General features: G+C 41.3%; 2 protein-coding genes across 7 annotated transcripts in view; one reads left to right on the top strand and one right to left on the bottom strand.

Moving 5' to 3' along the window:
• Positions 1–621: 621 nt before the first annotated feature.
• Positions 622–17,132, bottom strand: part of NSUN3 (NOP2/Sun RNA methyltransferase 3) — a 50,547-nt gene continuing 34,036 nt past the window's right edge. For 3 of the 6 annotated variants that reach the window (XR_014887408.1, XM_085239954.1, XM_085239970.1), the window contains one exon: positions 5,217–17,132. This exon is cut by the window's right edge. The gene's annotated coding sequence lies outside the window, so the exon portion shown is untranslated. The other 3 variants (XR_014887401.1, XR_014887400.1, XR_014887402.1) reach the window with 3 other exon arrangements.
• Positions 6,280–11,046, top strand: LOC146545498 (uncharacterized). Its single transcript, XM_085239948.1, has 2 exons — positions 6,280–9,709; positions 10,582–11,046. The coding sequence occupies exon 1, from the start codon at positions 6,280–6,282 to the stop codon at positions 9,331–9,333; it is 3,054 nt and encodes a 1,017-aa protein (XP_085096074.1). The 3' UTR covers positions 9,334–9,709; positions 10,582–11,046.

Below are 17,132 nucleotides of genomic sequence, written 5' to 3'. Positions count from 1 at the left end.
ATAGCTACTGAAAATAACTTCATCTAATGTAATCTCTTTATTACTACTGTAAAACACTTTTCTCTTACTTCAGGTCACAGGCAGAAGGATAAGCTGGTTGAACGCCTAAGCCAGTCCTGGGAACACAGAACTCCAGCAAACGTCAGAGCTTCATATATAATCAGCACTCTTTTCAGCTGCAAGGAAATCTGATTTACATCAAGCTGCCGCTGCAGCAAAGGCAGGAAAGGTCCTTCAGAGATGCACAGTTCCAATAAATCCAGGAGTCATATCAGAAATTAAACTGAGGGTCACATTCTGCTCTTGGTTATGCCAGAGTAACAACCCCGCAATCATTGGAATTATTCTTGATTGATATCATACCTGATAGCAAAAATCTGTCCATAAGCCTCCAGTACCAGGCTCTGCTCTCTAGAGAGCTTTGAAATATTTCTAAGCCTGCTGTTTTTTAAGCTTCCAATTACAACCAACAGCAAAAAGGCTTTTGGAAGCAAAATACCACTCTTCACCCCAGCAAGGGTATTAAAAGCAGATCTCCCTTTTGTGGGTCTCAAGAACATCCAAGAGCATGCTGGGAAAAAAAAAAATACAATCTCCAGAAGATTGATGAGCCATGAAACATTTTTATTTTTTTTCCAGGTAATTGGTCAACCTTGATCACTGAGGTTAAGAGAAAAAACAAAGTAAAACAACAATAAACACCAAAACTCACATCACATTATCTCCAACACAGACATTTTGGATTGTGGATGAAGTGCCCAGGGTGACAGGAGTGTAAGAAGGCAGAATACAAGAGTATTGCAAAGGCTGAACTGATCTTTTATGTTAATTCCTATGCTCAATTTATGGTCTGAAGTAACAAATAAGAGCTGCTTGCAGAAATAGCAAGCCTCATCTCTTCTCTTACAGCAACACTCTGCTGGTTGCCATCTATTTATTTATTATACTAGCTAGCACCTTACAAATGCATTAGTTGGATTCAGGCAAAAACCACCAGGCAGAGCTATTAAAATAAATACAAAATCAACGCGCAGACACAGCAAAAAGCATGTTCAAACTCAACTTTCTTATGGAATGTGTAGAGCAATAAAAGAAAACCAAATTGCTTTCTGGAGAGGACTGGTGTAGAGGAGTTTTATGTCTGCATCCCAGCCTGATCTCTTGCTTTCCAGGAAAAGGAGACAAGTCTGTGTTCTCCATTGGTGCTGGAAACATAAGCACTCTTACAGGGATTGCCTGCAGCAAAACAAGATGAAAGCTGCATCAAGATTGATTCAAGCTATTTTGTCTGTTCAACTGTTACGACTTCTTCCCATTTCTTGAGCCATTTGGATGGTTTCATCCATCCCTTTTTTGGAAAGACAAACCTCCTTTTTTTCCAGCCACTGCAATCTACTAAATTTCTCCCCGAGGAAAAACTCATCTTCAGACATTTAGGGCTTACAATGATGAGTTCCATCTTTGGATCACAGACAAAACAATCCCAAAGTCTAACAAACAAGCAGAAACAACAGCTCTGAGGTCAAAGCACATCCAATAAACAAGGGAAACTAAAGCTCCAGAAAGAGTGACTCACTCCAAGTAAGTTGACTTCTCTACTGAAAAGTCTATCGCCAGGTGATGCTGGACTGTTTCTAATATTGATTTGTGCAGGATATTTTGATCTTACCCCATTACTCAGTGGAACAAAGGGCTACTTTTGTACCGGAGGCTGCAGAGCAGGAGACCTCTATTTGGATGTGGGATTTAAAGCAATGCTGTGCTACAAATCATGATGCAATTAAAGTAATCCATCATAAGTGACCATCAAGATTTTACTGCAGAAGACTATGAAATAAAAATAGAAGTACTTGCATGCGGAGATTAGAGAATTGCTGTGCCAGGACACACAGATTTTGAATAGTAGTGTGTTTTAATCAATATAAAGCAAATAATAATAATTAAAAAAAAAAACAACAAAATGTTGTAAAAATACAGACTGTGTAAGCAAAGACCTGAATAAAAGAAATGAAAACAATTGATCCTAAAAACATCCCCTCCAAAAAATATTCAGTGATGAAACAAAGCATGGGACAGTAAAGTAATAAAAAAGGAACAATTACAACAGTATTTGTCTGAAATTATTGGCTAAGAAGGATCAACCAAGAGAACATAATCCTGCCAATGAAATTTATACAGCATGTATACTCTAAGAGACTAAATGGCAAACTTGGGCTATTTGGATCACCTTCATATACTGATACAGATAGGGTGACAGAACTGAGTCCTTTGCAATTGTTCAGCATATTACTATAATGTAAATTGCAGCAATGTTGAAGCCTCTTAGAATCATAGAATGGTTTAGGTTGGAGGGACTTTTAAGATCACCTAGTTCCAACCCCCCTGCTACAGGCAGGCACATCCTCCTCTAGATCAGGTTGCTCAAAGCTCTGTCCGGCCTGGTATAACAGGATTTCCTTTCAGATGCTGTGAAAAGGAGGCACTGCTCCATTTTAGAATGCCTCCATCATAACAGAACCATTCACTGCAAACACGGAGATGAAAGCCTGTTGGGTCACAGTTGGTATAAGTGGAAGGAAAGTAGGAAAATAAACTGCAGGCTAATTTTAATGGGAAACAGACAGCTGGAGATACTTTTCACTACTAGTAATGTTAGCAGACATTCAGCAAGATCTGTCTTCCACTTCCTATACAGCCAATTCCAAGGGGATTACTGAAAAACTATCAGTGACTGAGTATGCCTAGATATGCTGGCTGGTTAAAAATAAGATAAAACGTTTCAGAACCAAGCCAGTGAAGCTTTATTTCTACTGCAATTTGCCATTAATAAAATAAGAAGAGAGGGAGTAGGTATGAACAGAAAATGAAAGTAATATGAAAGAAGAAAAATATGTAAAATCAGGAGTAAACCAAACCTAATAGGAAAATTACCCAACAGAGCAGAAATCTTCCTGTATTTCATCAACCAAGTTTCAAGAAGTATTTTGAAACTACAAGTAGGAACTTCTCCAACCACAGAGTTTCGAGGACAAAGTACCACTATTATGATACCAGATCTGTCTTTTATTACATATATCTCATTATTTTGATTAACCTTATATTGATCCACATGAAGAAAATCTTATGTTTATTGGTGACCTAGCTGTCAAGCTCTTTCTTCTGACCTTTTTGATCATGGAAACGTACAACTGTCTGTCACCTCCAGTACTTCCTTATCCTGTAGCTTTCACACAGCCTACAGAAAAATTTATCAAAAATGCATAAAACAGTTGCCAATAGCTACCAAGCTTCTATTAATAATTTTATGCCTTCTATTTCCAGTGAAAGTTAGGACTAAATGGAGGGAGTTACTGATGCTAAGTAAGTTTCTTTTGATCACATTGAATATTACAAACTGCACAGAACTCTTTCAAACCAATCTGTCATATCACAGTAGGCACAGGTTTTATTTCTCTCCAACGAGTAAGTACTCACTGTACTTGGAGCCATCTGCCTTACATTCCTTGTAGAAGCAATTCCCCCATTCTGTCTTTGAAAACAGTTAGGGGAATTCATGCCAGGACTGGGTTGACTTTGTCCTCTGGGCTTGAGACAAGTGTGGCTCTGTGCAGTCTCATACTATGCTAATGATTTGTACAGGAAAAGTGGTCTAGTGTGGAAAATCGGTGGATATCAGTGGGTAGAAATGGTTAAGTAAGAATGGCAGACAGCATGAGGTTTAGGAGAGAAGTAGTGAGTAATTTAGGAAATAACACTAAGCTGGGGAGGAGTGCAGCCATGTGAACTGGAAAAAAAAGAGGGCAAGTTTTTTATTTGTGACCACGAGAGAAGACCAGGTCACAGGCAGAGGGGATACAAACTGGAGAAGGAGCACTGGGAAGACAGAGCAAAGCTCTAGACTGCAAAGGAAGAGAGAAGAACATCATATTACTCCTTTCTCATAGGCTCTGAGAGGCAATTACAGGTACTTGGTATTCCAATCAGTATTAGAGCAACTCTAGTTCAGTGTGTCTGAGACTACTACCTTCTGATCTTGATTTAGTATAATGTTTCTAAAACAGAAAGCAGATGTCTTCTAGCTTAATTCTCTGATAAAAGCAGAACCTTTAAAATGATGCCACAAATGATGCTGTTGTTTCTAAGCACTTACCTAAATAGGGCTTCTCATTATTTGGAAAAAAAATAGCATTTGTGGACTCTTCTCACCTTTCAATGATAGAGCATATGCTGTAGTCAAGCTTCTCATTGTTATGGTTTCATTATTTCTGCAGACATAGGACACAACATTGACGAGTAGGCTATGAAGCATCGTAAACAATTACAGGTACACTAACACTGATGAAAACGAGAAATAGAACATGTTTCCTGAAACAGAAGCTGTTCTTGTAGAATGGCTTACTTGCTAGAACACAAAATTCACTGATGTACAGTTTTTTTCACTCACTAGAGCAAATCAGCAGAGATTTATTGGTCTGATGAATGAAATGAAAATTGTGCAGAGTATCAAAAGACAAAGGAAAAGCTTTTCCTTCTGTCATGGTTTCATGATTTTTCATTATCGGTATTCCACATCATAACATCATGCAATGTACTGGGGGTTTGACTGCTGATGCTCAAGTTCCGGGTGCCTGTCCAGAGGAGAAGAGCAGCTACGTTTCCCCAGGGGGCTTTGCGGTCAACGAGGAGATATAACTCCCGGCAAGGTCACCTGATGCTCTCTTCTCTGCCTGCGCTGCTTCGCTTGCGCTTCTCTGCCTGCGCTGCTTCGCTTGCGCTTCTCTGCCTGCGCTTCTCGCCTGCGCTTCTCTGCCTGCGCTTCTCATCTCAGCGTTGTGGTAAGGCCGATCCACCATCAATTTCACATTCTCTCTCCTTATAAAATTCTGTTGATACCATATTTAGTAAATTACTTTGTTTTACCTCAGATTGTTGCCACTGTTTTCAATTATTTCGGGGTCCCTTATTTTCTTTTTTTTTCCCGGGGGCGCGGATCCGCGGATCCCTCCGCCCTTCTAGTCACGGAACCGGGCCGAACCAGCCCGTAAACCGTTGACATTCTTGGTGGAGAATGCGGGCAACAGTTGCTTTTTAGCTTTTTGAACAAATCTCTCTCTCCGCTCTCAGACAGCTTCATTGGGAAAGTTTATCTGTTTCACCAGTACTGTCTGAAAGCGTGACCTTGAAAAGTCCAGGCGGACGGCCAATACTCTAGGATATTTGTAAACTTTGAGCCTTGCTATCTTGTTTCTGTAAAAGAAAAAAAAAAAAAAAAGAGAAAAAATGCTTTCTCTACTGAAACTGCCTTTTAAGGGGCTGCATGCCACTGTCTCTTCTTTCTTAATGCTAAAAACATACTGGGCCTTAATTAAGTTCACCACTTTGCTCTATGGAGCAATAGGTATATATAGCCAATTGAAAACATGGATGGAAATAACTATGTGGCATCTGTTATTTAAGAGAATATGCTGTGGTGGAAATGCTACATAGCCCCGATTTCATTCCTGACGAGCCAGACCAAGAGCATGATCCCGAGAGAGTCAGGTGTACACCAAACATGTGGCGTACATTCACAAAGACCGCACCAGAAAGGTACGCCAGCACATTTGCAGCAATGTATGGCAGAGGGGAAAGAAGACCCCTTATAAGTGAATTGGTTAATAAACTTCAAGACTTTGAGTTACATTTAAGCCCTCTGCGAGCTTGTGTTTCAGCCATTACAAAGGTAGCTGAAAAGCTGGACAGAATGGAAAACAAACAAGAAGATATAATAGACAAACTATCAACCGTGCCTGAAGCTGATAAATCCATGGAGGTAACGGATACATCAAATGGGGACCAGAATTCCCAAAACAGCCTATTGGAGGGGCTCATCAACTTGATTTCCTCCCAGCCGGTGGCATCTAATGTCTCAGCCATCAAAAGAAGACGTTCTCCTGCTCGAGCAAGTGACAACAGTAAGACCACATCACGTTTTGCCTTGTGGCATTACCTACGTGACCATGGAGAAGATATGAAGGAGTGGCATAAACAACCTACTCCTGTACTTCAAGCACGGGTAAGAGAGTTACAAGACAAATCAACCACCAAGGTGAACTTCTCCAAAAAGGTGATTGCTCCAGTTGCTGCAGACAATGAAGGTAACAAATAGAGGGGCCCTGCCCCCAGCCAGGGGGGGAAAGGGATAATAGAGTTTATTGGACTGTGTGGATTAGATGGCCTGGCACATCAGAATCACGAAAATATAAGGCCCTGGTGGATACTGGTGCACAGTGCACTCTAATGCCCTCGAGTCACCAAGGGACAAAATCAATTTATATTCATGGGGTGACTGGAGGTTCCCAAGAGCTAACTATGTTGGAGGCCGAAATCAGCCTCACTGGTAAAGACTGGCAAAAGCACCCTATTGTGACTGGCCCAGGGGCTCCATGCATACTTGGTATTGATTACCTCAGAAGGGGATATTTTAAGGATCCCAAAGGGTATCGATGGGCCTTTGGAATAGCTGCTGTAGACACAGAAGGTGTTAAGCAGTTGTCTATTTTGCCTGGCCTGTCAGAAGATCCATCTGCCGTGGGGTTGCTACGAGTGAAAGAGCAACAAGTACCGATTGCTACAAAAACGGTGCACAGACGGCAGTACCGCACCAACAGGGATTCCTTGCTCCCCATTCAGAAGCTGATTCACCAACTAGAGAATCAGGGAGTGATTAGCAAGACTCACTCACCTTTTAACAGCCCCATATGGCCAGTGCGTAAAGCCAGTGGAGAATGGAGGCTGACGGTGGACTACCGTGGCCTGAATGAAGTCACACCCCCATTGAGTGCTGCTGTGCCAGATATGTTAGAACTCCAATATGAATTGGAGTCAAAGGCAGCCAAATGGTACGCCACCATTGATATTGCTAACGCCTTTTTCTCCATTCCTTTGACCAAAGAATCTAGGCCACAGTTTGCTTTCACCTGGAGGGGCATTCAGTATACCTGGAATCGTTTGCCCCAGGGGTGGAAACATAGCCCAACCATTTGCCATGGGTTGATCCAAGCTGCACTGGAACAGGGAGGTGCTCCTGAGCACTTACAGTATATTGATGACATCATCGTGTGGGGCAACACAGCAAAGGAAGTTTTTGAGAAAGGAGAGCAAATAATCCAGATCCTTCTGCGTGCTGGTTTCGCTATTAAGCGAAGCAAAGTGAAAGGGCCTGCCCAGGAAATTCAGTTCCTAGGTATAAAGTGGCAAGATGGCCGTCGTCACATCCCAACAGATGTGATCAACAAAATCAGTGCCATGTCTCCACCCACTAATAAGAAAGAGACACAATCGTTCCTGGGTGTAGTGGGTTTTTGGAGAATGCATGTTCCAAACTACAGCCTCATTGTAAGCCCCCTTTATCAGGTGACACGGAAGAAGAATGATTTTATGTGGGGTCCTGAGCAGCAGCAGGCTTTTGAGCAGATTAAACAAGAGATAGCCCGTGCCGTGGCCCTGGGGCCAGTACGGATGGAACAGGATGCGAAGAACATCCTCTACACTGCTGCTGGAGAGAAAGGTCCCACTTGGAGTTTGTGGCAAAGAGCCTCAGGGGAGACCCGAGGCCGACCCCTGGGATTCTGGAGTCGGGCGTACAGAGGGTCTGAAGAGTGCTACACTCCAACTGAGAAGGAGATCTTAGCCGCGTATGAGGGGGTTCGGGCTGCTTCCGAAGTAATCGGTACAGAAACACAGCTCCTTCTGGCACCTCGACTGCCAGTGCTGAACTGGATGTTCAAGGGAAAGGGTCCCTCCACCCATCATGCTACTGATGCCACTTGGAGTAAGTGGATTGCGCTGATTACGCAGCGAGCGCGGATGGGGAATCTCAACCGTCCAGGAATCCTAGAGGTGATCATGGACTGGCCTGAAGGCAAAAAGTTTGGAACACCGCCAGCAGAAGAGATATCACGTGCTAAAGAGGCCCCACCATATAATGAACTACCCGAAAATGAGAAGACATATGCCCTATTCACAGATGGATCGTGTTGTATTGTGGGGAAACACCGCAGATGGAAAGCCGCTGTGTGGAGCCCCACACGACAAGTTGCAGAGGCCACTGAAGGAAAAGGAGAATCGAGCCAATTTGCAGAGGTAAAGGCTGTCCAACTGGCCTTGGATGTTGCTGAACGGGAGAGGTGGCCAATGCTTTATGTTTACACTGACTCGTGGATGGTGGCAAATGCTCTATGGGGGTGGTTACAGCAGTGGGAGCAAAACAACTGGCAAAGAAAGGGTAAACCTATTTGGGCTGCTGACCTGTGGAAAGATATTGCTGCCCGAATAAAGAATATGGTTATAAAGGTGCGTCACGTAGATGCCCATGTGCCCAAGAATAGGGCTACTGAGGAGCAGCAAAATAACCATCAGGTAGACAGAGCTGCCAGAATTGAGGTGGCCCAAATAGATCTGGACTGGCAGAACAAGGGTGAATTATTTCTAGCCCGATGGGCCCATGAGACCTCAGGCCATCAAGGGAGAGATGCGACATATAAGTGGGCTAGAGACCGAGGGGTGGATTTAACTATGGATGCTATTGCGCAAATCATTCACGACTGTGACACGTGTGCCACAATTAAACAAGCCAAGAGAATGAAACCTCTCTGGGAGGAAGGGCGATGGCAAAAGTACAAATATGGGGAGGCATGGCAGGTTGATTATATCACCTTGCCACGATCTCGTAATGGTAAGCGTTATGTGCTCACCATGGTGGAGGCAACAACTGGGTGGCTTGAAACCTATGCAGTACCCCACGCTACCGCCCGAAATACCATACTAGGTCTTGAGACACAAGTCCTGTGGCGACATGGTACCCCAGAAAGAATTGAGTCAGATAATGGGACTCATTTTAAAAATTCTCTTGTAGGTACCTGGGCTAAAGGTCATGGTATTGAGTGGATTTACCATATTCCCTACCATGCACCGGCCTCAGGTAAGATTGAACGATACAATGGGTTGTTAAAAACTATGCTGAAAGCAATGGGAGGCGGTACATTTAAGCACTGGGAGAAGCATTTGGCAGAAGCCACCTGGTTAGTCAATACCAGAGGATCTATCAATCGTGGTGGTCCAACCCAGTCCAGCTCCCTACATACCGTAGAGGGAGATAAAGTCCCTGTTGTACATGTAAAGAATATGTTGGGAAAGGCAGTTTGGGTTATTCCAGCCTCTGAGAAGGACAAACCTCTTCGTGGAACTGTTTTTGCCCAGGGACCTGGGTCCACTTGGTGGGTGATGCAGGAAAACGGGGATGTTCAATGTGTACCGCAAGGGAACTTGATGTTGAGGGAGTGCAGTCAGTAATTCCTAGTGCGTGTGTTTATATTTTGTTTGTCTATATTAAGCATGATGTAGTGATGTGGAATAAGGGGTGGAATGTCATGGTTTCATGATTTTTCATTATCGGTATTCCACATCATAACATCATGCAATGTACTGGGGGTTTGACTGCTGATGCTCAAGTTCCGGGTGCCTGTCCAGCGGAGAAGAGCAGCTACGTTTCCCCAGGGGGCTTTGCGGTCAGCGAGGAGATATAACTCCCGGCAAGGTCACCTGATGCTCTCTTCTCTGCCTGCGCTGCTTCGCTTGCGCTTCTCTGCCTGCGCTGCTTCGCTTGCGCTTCTCTGCCTGCGCTTCTCGCCTGCGCTTCTCTGCCTGCGCTTCTCATCTCAGCGTTGTGGTAAGGCCGATCCACCATCAATTTCACATTCTCTCTCCTTATAAAATTCTGTTGATACCATATTTAGTAAATTACTTTGTTTTACCTCAGATTGTTGCCACTGTTTTCAATTATTTCGGGGTCCCTTATTTTCTTTTTTTTTCCCGGGGGCGCGGATCCGCGGATCCCTCCGCCCTTCTAGTCACGGAACCGGGCCGAACCAGCCCGTAAACCGTTGACACCTTCCAAAAATGCCCCAACATTTTTATATCAAAAACAGATGTTCACATCAATGTAGTTATTTCCCCAATTCAGCCATTTCTGGATCATGTATTATGTGTTTGGTTTACTGAAATGCAAAGCACACATGCATCATCATACATGAAGCATATATCGTACATGAAGCATATATATGTGTGTCTAAAATGAAGAGCTTCAGGTCAGAGAGAGGTAACATCTCAATCTGTAGTCTGTATAACTGATGCAACTCACCCAGTTGCAGATACTTATATACAATAACCAGCTATAAAGATCCACAAAGTAAGATTTCATAACCTGCATTGCAAATTCTTATATTAAAATGTTAATTTCTTTAGTGATGGGTAGTTCTAACAGATAGAGTGTTTCCATCTACACATTTATGCTCATGCATTTTAAAAGCAGGAGATGTGTATATATCTTTTATTATTGATTGCTTTCATTGTCTTTTGACTTCTTAGCTTCTGTTTACAAATTTTCTGAAAAGAAGTTCTAGTAGTAAAACCTTATTCTAATTTAGCAAATGGATTATCCGTTATCACACTTGAGTACAGTAGACCAAATACCAAACTAACAGCCTGTAAGTAACTCTTCCACAAAACTAATAATCATTTTTCCTAATTTGCTTTTTCCAGGTTAGCTCGGAATATGGTAGAAAATCACATGAAGACAAATCTTGATACAGGGAATATCTGTGTATACTCACGCTCTCTTCAGTTCCTGCTAGAGACACTGTGTTACAATCTGTATTCAGAGGCTTCTGTGGGCAGTTAGAAAAACTGAAGGCTTGAAGAAAAGTGACAAATTTTAAGAGGCCACACACTATTTACCATGGTTCTCATTATGAAATATAGTCAAATCAGGAAGGGTCAGGAATGATTCACTATAAACTGTTGGATTACCTTGGTGTAGAACTAGTGAGTAAAGACAAGAAGAAGATGTTAAACAGTAAAGAAGTAAACCAAGCTCTATGTCTACACAAATTATCAGAAAAATGGTCTGTCTCTTATGAAGCATCTGTTTTCAGGAGCATGTGAAATAAGCTGCAGAACTTAAGTGTATTCATCATACTGTTATTAAACTTCATTACCTATCTAAAATCAATTGTTCAAATTGCCAGGAGGTGTGTGAGGAGGGGAAAAGGTTAATTCTTTCTGTGAACTCACTTAAAAGGCTTCCTATATTTAGAACCAACCATTTAGCTGACTACTTTCATCATCAAACCTGAAATATCAGAGACCTACAGAAGATGCCAGGGGAATTTCTATTAGATCACATACACCGTAAAGCTTGAAAATACGAACTTCAGAGATCTGAAAGTCCTCCAAGGAACCAATACTCAAATAAACTGCTGAGTCCTCAGCCCTTACAGCACACATCTTCTTCTGTTAAATGTACCATTTGGTAATGCATAACCATGAAGCCTGCTTCTCTGACATTGAGGTTCTTCTCATCTCCTGTATTTTCTGAGCTAGACTTCCCACTTTCACCATGCATGAGTTTCACCCCTCACATGAAAGCATGTTACTAGTGCTTAACACTGCTGTGTTTTGCTGCAGCTCCACAGTGGATTAGAAACCACCTACCCACTCTTATTTATGAGTTCCAAAACCCTTCAAGTTTTCTGTTCTCTGACGCGTAAGTGCTGCACTGCATCATAAAATAGCATGAGATTATCTTATAAAAACACAAAATCTGTAGAAGTCTTGTGCTATGCCATAAAAGCCTAAGACACGGTACTACTTGAAGTGTATGCAAAGTACTCATTTGCACATCTCTCCTAAAACAGTGGCCTGTTTTCAGGAGAGTATTTGCTTATGGTCTTTGCTTATGATCTGTGACACTTAGGACAGATTACTTGAATGAAAACAGGGTAGGGGGGGTAGCGGAAATCAGGTAAACTGAAGAAAAATAAAGTTCCAAGGAATAAGCAGGAGATTTAAGTTTGAAACTTGTCCACTCTTGCTAAGCTCTGGATAATCAACAAACTATGGCAATGTGACAGCATTTCATACAACAGATCTGGACTATGGTTAACAGCTGTAAAAAGACAAGGATGTTTAACCAAAATCTGAAACAAGCAGAACTGAACATGGGAGAAGCATGCTCTGAAACAAAAGGCAGTACAGGCAGTTTTGCAGATAAAGATTTCTTAAACATGACAAAGGGATGGATTTGGGGGTGTTGATTGATGAAAGACTCAACGTGAGCCAGCAATGTGGACTTGCAGCCCAGAAGGAGAATTGTATACTGCGTTGCATCAAGTGTGACTAGCAGGTTGAGGGAGGTGATTCTGCCCCTCTAATCTGCTCTCGTGAGACCCCATCTGGAGTACTGCATCCAGAACTGGGGCCCCCAGTACAAGAAGAACATGGAACTGTTGGAGCAGGTGCGGAGGAGAGCCACAAAGATGATCAGAGGGCTGGAGCACCTCCCCTACGAAGACAGGCTGAGAGAGCTGGGGCTCTTTAGCCTTGAGAAGACTCCAGGGAGACCTTATAGTGTACCTGGAGGGGACTTACAGGAAAGCTGGGGAGGGACTTTTTATAAGGGCATGTAACGACAGTACAAGGGAAAATATCTTTAAACTGGAAGAGGATAGATTTAGATTAGACATTAGGAGAAAATTCTTTACTGTGAGGGTGGTGAGACAGATTACTGAGCAAAGTTGTGAATGTCCCCTCCCTGGAGGCATTCAAGGCCAGGCTGGATGTGGCTTTGAGCAACTTGGTCTAGTGGGAGGTGTCTCTGCCTATACCAGTGGGTTGGAACTAGGTGATCTTAAAGGTCCCTTCCAATTCTAAATATTTTATAGTTCTATGAAGTCCTCTTCCTCCTTCCTTGCTTATCCTGCAGCTCAAAGCATTTTCCTAGCTCTCGCAGTAGATTAATAATCTACTCCCTCTTCTCAACCCTAATGCCTGGACTTGAAATTATCCTGCTGTTTTTTTTTTGTTTTGTTTTGTCCTTGCAAAATAAATCTCCTTTCTGTATCATCTTTTCCACTCGCTTGACATAAACAAAACATTTTAAATGTAAACTACAAATCCAATATCCATGAAAATGTTGCTACTTCAAGTGCTGGCAAACGGCCTAGTGTTGTGCAGGAAGTCGGATCATATTACCTTCTGGCCTTTGCATATAACAAAAACACTTGGCTCTTTCCTACTCATCCCCATAATTAGGAGGCAGAGCATCAATCACCAACTTACATGTATAGAAAGCTCGGTGCTAAACCTGCTGAATTCCTGTCTGTGCTCACCACTCAGAGAAGCAGAGGAGAAAACATGATTTTAAGCCGCATCAAAACAATAACTTTATGAAATCACACTTTGCTTTGAGATCCAAAACCTATTTTGTATACTGACAGAGTATAAAATCCTGGAGGGCTTTCCTTTCCTTCAGTAAAATAATAGCCCTACCTTTAAGAGGAAAAGGAAATCTTATATTAGGCTGGTAGTTGTCATGGTATGAAAAATTAGCTTGTCTAACTGAAATCTGATTCAAATGGCTTCAATTCTGGGAATACGATATGTTGCATTCTTAACTATAGATACAACAGAGTTTTTCTGCACAAATTTATCTAAAGTCTGTGATTATTTCAGTGCAGAAGTGAGTGAAGATGAAGCTGATTACACTGCTCAGCTAGCTCCACGTTAACATGAGTCTACTGCCTGCATTTCATGTATGTGTGTAGTATTTCAAAATATACAAGGGCTGCTCCAAAAGTAACGCCTCTATTTTATTATGTTGGTTCACAACGTCAGAGGCAGATGTCTGTGGTATGGCAGTAGAGGTTGAACCTTCCCACCAATATTCCCTTACGCCTTGTTGCTGTGCAATAGATGGCAGCAGAGGGGCAGTCTGACAGAATGTCTTCTGACATGAAAGTGCAGATGAAGCAAAGACATGTCATTGAATGTTTCCATGCAGAAAAAGATGGTACCCCATGACATTCATGAACACTTGCTGAGCATTTCTGGAGTTGAAACAGTGGATGTGAGCACAGCGAGGCAGTAGGTGGTGTGTTTCATCAGCAGCAACATGAAAGACAAGTCATGTTCCAGAGAGCCAAAAACAGCTGTTACACCTTGAAATGAAGAACATCTTGATCAGTTCTTCTGATCAAAAGCATGAGTCAGCTAATGGTGGCCACCTAGTTGAAAAAGTGTTTTATAGCTGAGGATTTGCTCTATCAAACAGTGTTACTATGCTTCATATTTGTTATAGATTCCATGGATATAAATAGGAAGCATTACTTTTGGAGCAACTTACATATATTTAGGAGTATCTGTAGGCCAGTACCCGATGTTAGACCCTGCAGAAGCACACAGAAATGAGGATAAGATAGTTATTGGTCTAGACATCCTTCTAATATAAATGAAGTGGTTTGACCACAAAACCAGCTTACATATGCATTAGAGTGTGTGATTTTACTAGCTATGATGGTTTGCTGCCACTACAATCTACCATGGGAGCTTTTGTATAGGGAAAACAGAATGGCTTCTCTGAACAGTGCCATCATCTTAGTAAAGACTCAAACTGGCAGCACTTCATGCACTGTAGCTTTGTTCTGTGCAGTCTGATGCTATGATCAAGGCTATAACAGGCACTCCATCACCCTGCTTGGATCACATGTCTGATGATCCTGAGACAAGATAGTCATAGATTTGTCTCCTATCTTATAGTTGGCCATTGCAGCAAGCAAGTGAAATATATCTCAGGAAACAAGGCAGATGAGCCATATCTGAATGTCAGGGTTTGCACCCACACTGTCACCTTCAGCTCTCCTTCAGGTCCTTGTTACATTACATGCTCACAGGTCAAAGAACTTGCATTAAACCTGATTTGAGCTGACCTGGGATTGAGGCTGAACATATTTCCATATTTATCTCTTTTTTTATAAACTTAGATTTATTAATGTTCCCCTTGCTATAAAATTCTTGGATTAAGGTAAATAAGGCTATAACTCAAAATATTTTGCCCAGCAATCTGCAGTGAAAAAAGAGCTGTAGATTTCTGGATGTACTAATAATGGTATTATTTTTTATTTGTGTTTAAAACGCACAAGAGATATTAACTTTAGTAAACACAAGTCACAAACATAAGCATACAGAAAATGGAATACAGAAACTCAGCACTAAGAGCAATTTTATATTAAAATGAAGATTGTCATGCTTTAACCACAAAACTAGAAAAAAATCCAGTTTATACCTCTCAGCCTAGCCAAAAGAAATAAACACCAACAAATGCAGCTCAGCTCTGATCTCCTCTGGACGCTTTAGATTTCTCTATTTTGTGCTATTTTGTACCAATCAATATACTGCCATTATATGACAAGTAGGCCTGCTAATTAAAGAAAATAACCTGCACCACCAAAAATACTATAGCCCTGAATATTCATGTGAGTGTAAAAGCGAATTCATGCATTGCTTATATTACTTGTGTCTGCTCACAGCCCAGAAGGCCAAATATATCCTGCGTAAGAAGAGGGGTTGCAAGCAGAGAAGGAGGGGATTGTTCCTTTCTACTCTGCCCTTATGCAGCCCCATCTAGAGTACTGCATCCAGGTCCGGGGCCCCCAGCAGAAGAAAGGCACACAACTGTTGGAGTGGGTCCAAAGATAGTCACAAAGATGATCAGAGGGCTGGAGCATCTCCTCTACGAAGACAGGCTGAGGGAGTTGGGCTTGTTCAGTCTGGAGAAGAGAAGGCTGCAGGGAAATCTCAACTGCAGCCTTTCAGTACTAAAAGGGAGCTTATAAGCAGGAAGGAGACTGACTTTTTATGTGATCAGGTGGAGACCAGACAAGGGGAACGGTTTTGAGCTTAAAGAGAACTAAAGATTTAGATTAGATGTTAGGATGTTAGATGTTATTACTCATTAGTAGTCTGCACACAGTTATTATTGTGTTATTGTTTTAGCAGCAGACCAAGAAGGTATTCAACATACGTGTGCCATAAGCAATAGAAAAAAATTCTTGAATTAATGTGAATGAATTGATCTATATGTGTAATAAATAATGTTCAATAAACATAGACCAATCTTGTCAAGAGCAAATTGCTTTTGCATTTTGTACCAGAAGTTGCTCTCAGACTTTAGCAAATCATAAATACAAGATACAGAACTACATTATGGGAAATTTTTATGCAACCAAAAAAAGAGTAATTGAAATAATAAAATCCCATAAATATGTCATGGATTTATATAAAAATTGTCATGGATATATGGAATATATTCATAACGGTGGAATTCGTTAGAATCAGTTTGTTTGTTTTCAATTGTATTAAAGTATCCTATGGAAATTAATGTCACATACATTATTTTTAATTATAGCATGGTCCAATTTAAGGTTGAAGCTTTTCCATTAATAAAACTCTTCCAGAAGACTAACCTGCTAAACCACTGCATGCCATATGCAACGTTATATATTTTTACTTATGGTTTAGCTGTAAGTTTTACATATATTACAGATACGTTCTAAATAATAAATGTATATATTTAAACTCCCATATTTTGGGCTGCTTTGCAACACAATATCCAACAGTAATTACTAGTATGCAAACAGGTTTAAATCAGAAGGCAACATGTCATTAAGCTATTTCCTGCAGTAGATGAAACACTTTTCAGCAATCCTAAATTTTGTCTGATTCAAAGAACGCATTAAGAAGCAGAGATAATAAAGGAAAGGAAAGAAGGTGAGGAGGAAGGACAGAACCCCTTATCCAATGAAAACTTAGAGCAAGTTGAAGTTCCAGTCTGTGATACAAACTGTCATCCTGAGATGACCTGGAAGGTAGGAAGAAAGGAGGTAAGAAAGATTCACATTATCATCAATGCAAGAGAAATGTTAATGGTAGAAATTTGAGTTTTATCCAGAGAAATGAATCAAACCCTATTAAATAGCGATGAAAACACACAGAAATACAATACCAGATCTTAAATAAAGTCATTAATAAAAGAACATTTGTTGCAGATTTCCAACCCGCTGTAGTAGGAAAATTCATGAATAATAATAGTGGCATTTATGCGATCCACTTTCTTCCTGTACAATATTTGTCTAATCTAATGAGATCTGGGTTGGCTGAATATAATAAAAATTTTAAAATGTTATACCTGAAATTGATCATGCATGTATTAGAAAAAAGAAAAAAAAAGAAAAAAAGGAAAAAAAGGAAAAGCGAGC

Source organism: Meleagris gallopavo, chromosome 1 (genome assembly GCF_905368555.1).
Source record: "Meleagris gallopavo chromosome 1, MGAL_WU_HG_1.1, whole genome shotgun sequence".
In the NCBI taxonomy this organism is placed as follows: Eukaryota; Metazoa; Chordata; class Aves; order Galliformes; family Phasianidae; genus Meleagris; species Meleagris gallopavo.
This window is presented reverse-complemented; position numbering and strand designations above follow the sequence as displayed.

Excerpts from the sequence above, each read along its gene's own strand:
- LOC146545498 (XM_085239948.1), top strand. The coding sequence starts at position 6,280 with ATGCCCTCGAGTCACCAAGGGACAAAATCAATTTATATTCATGGGGTG.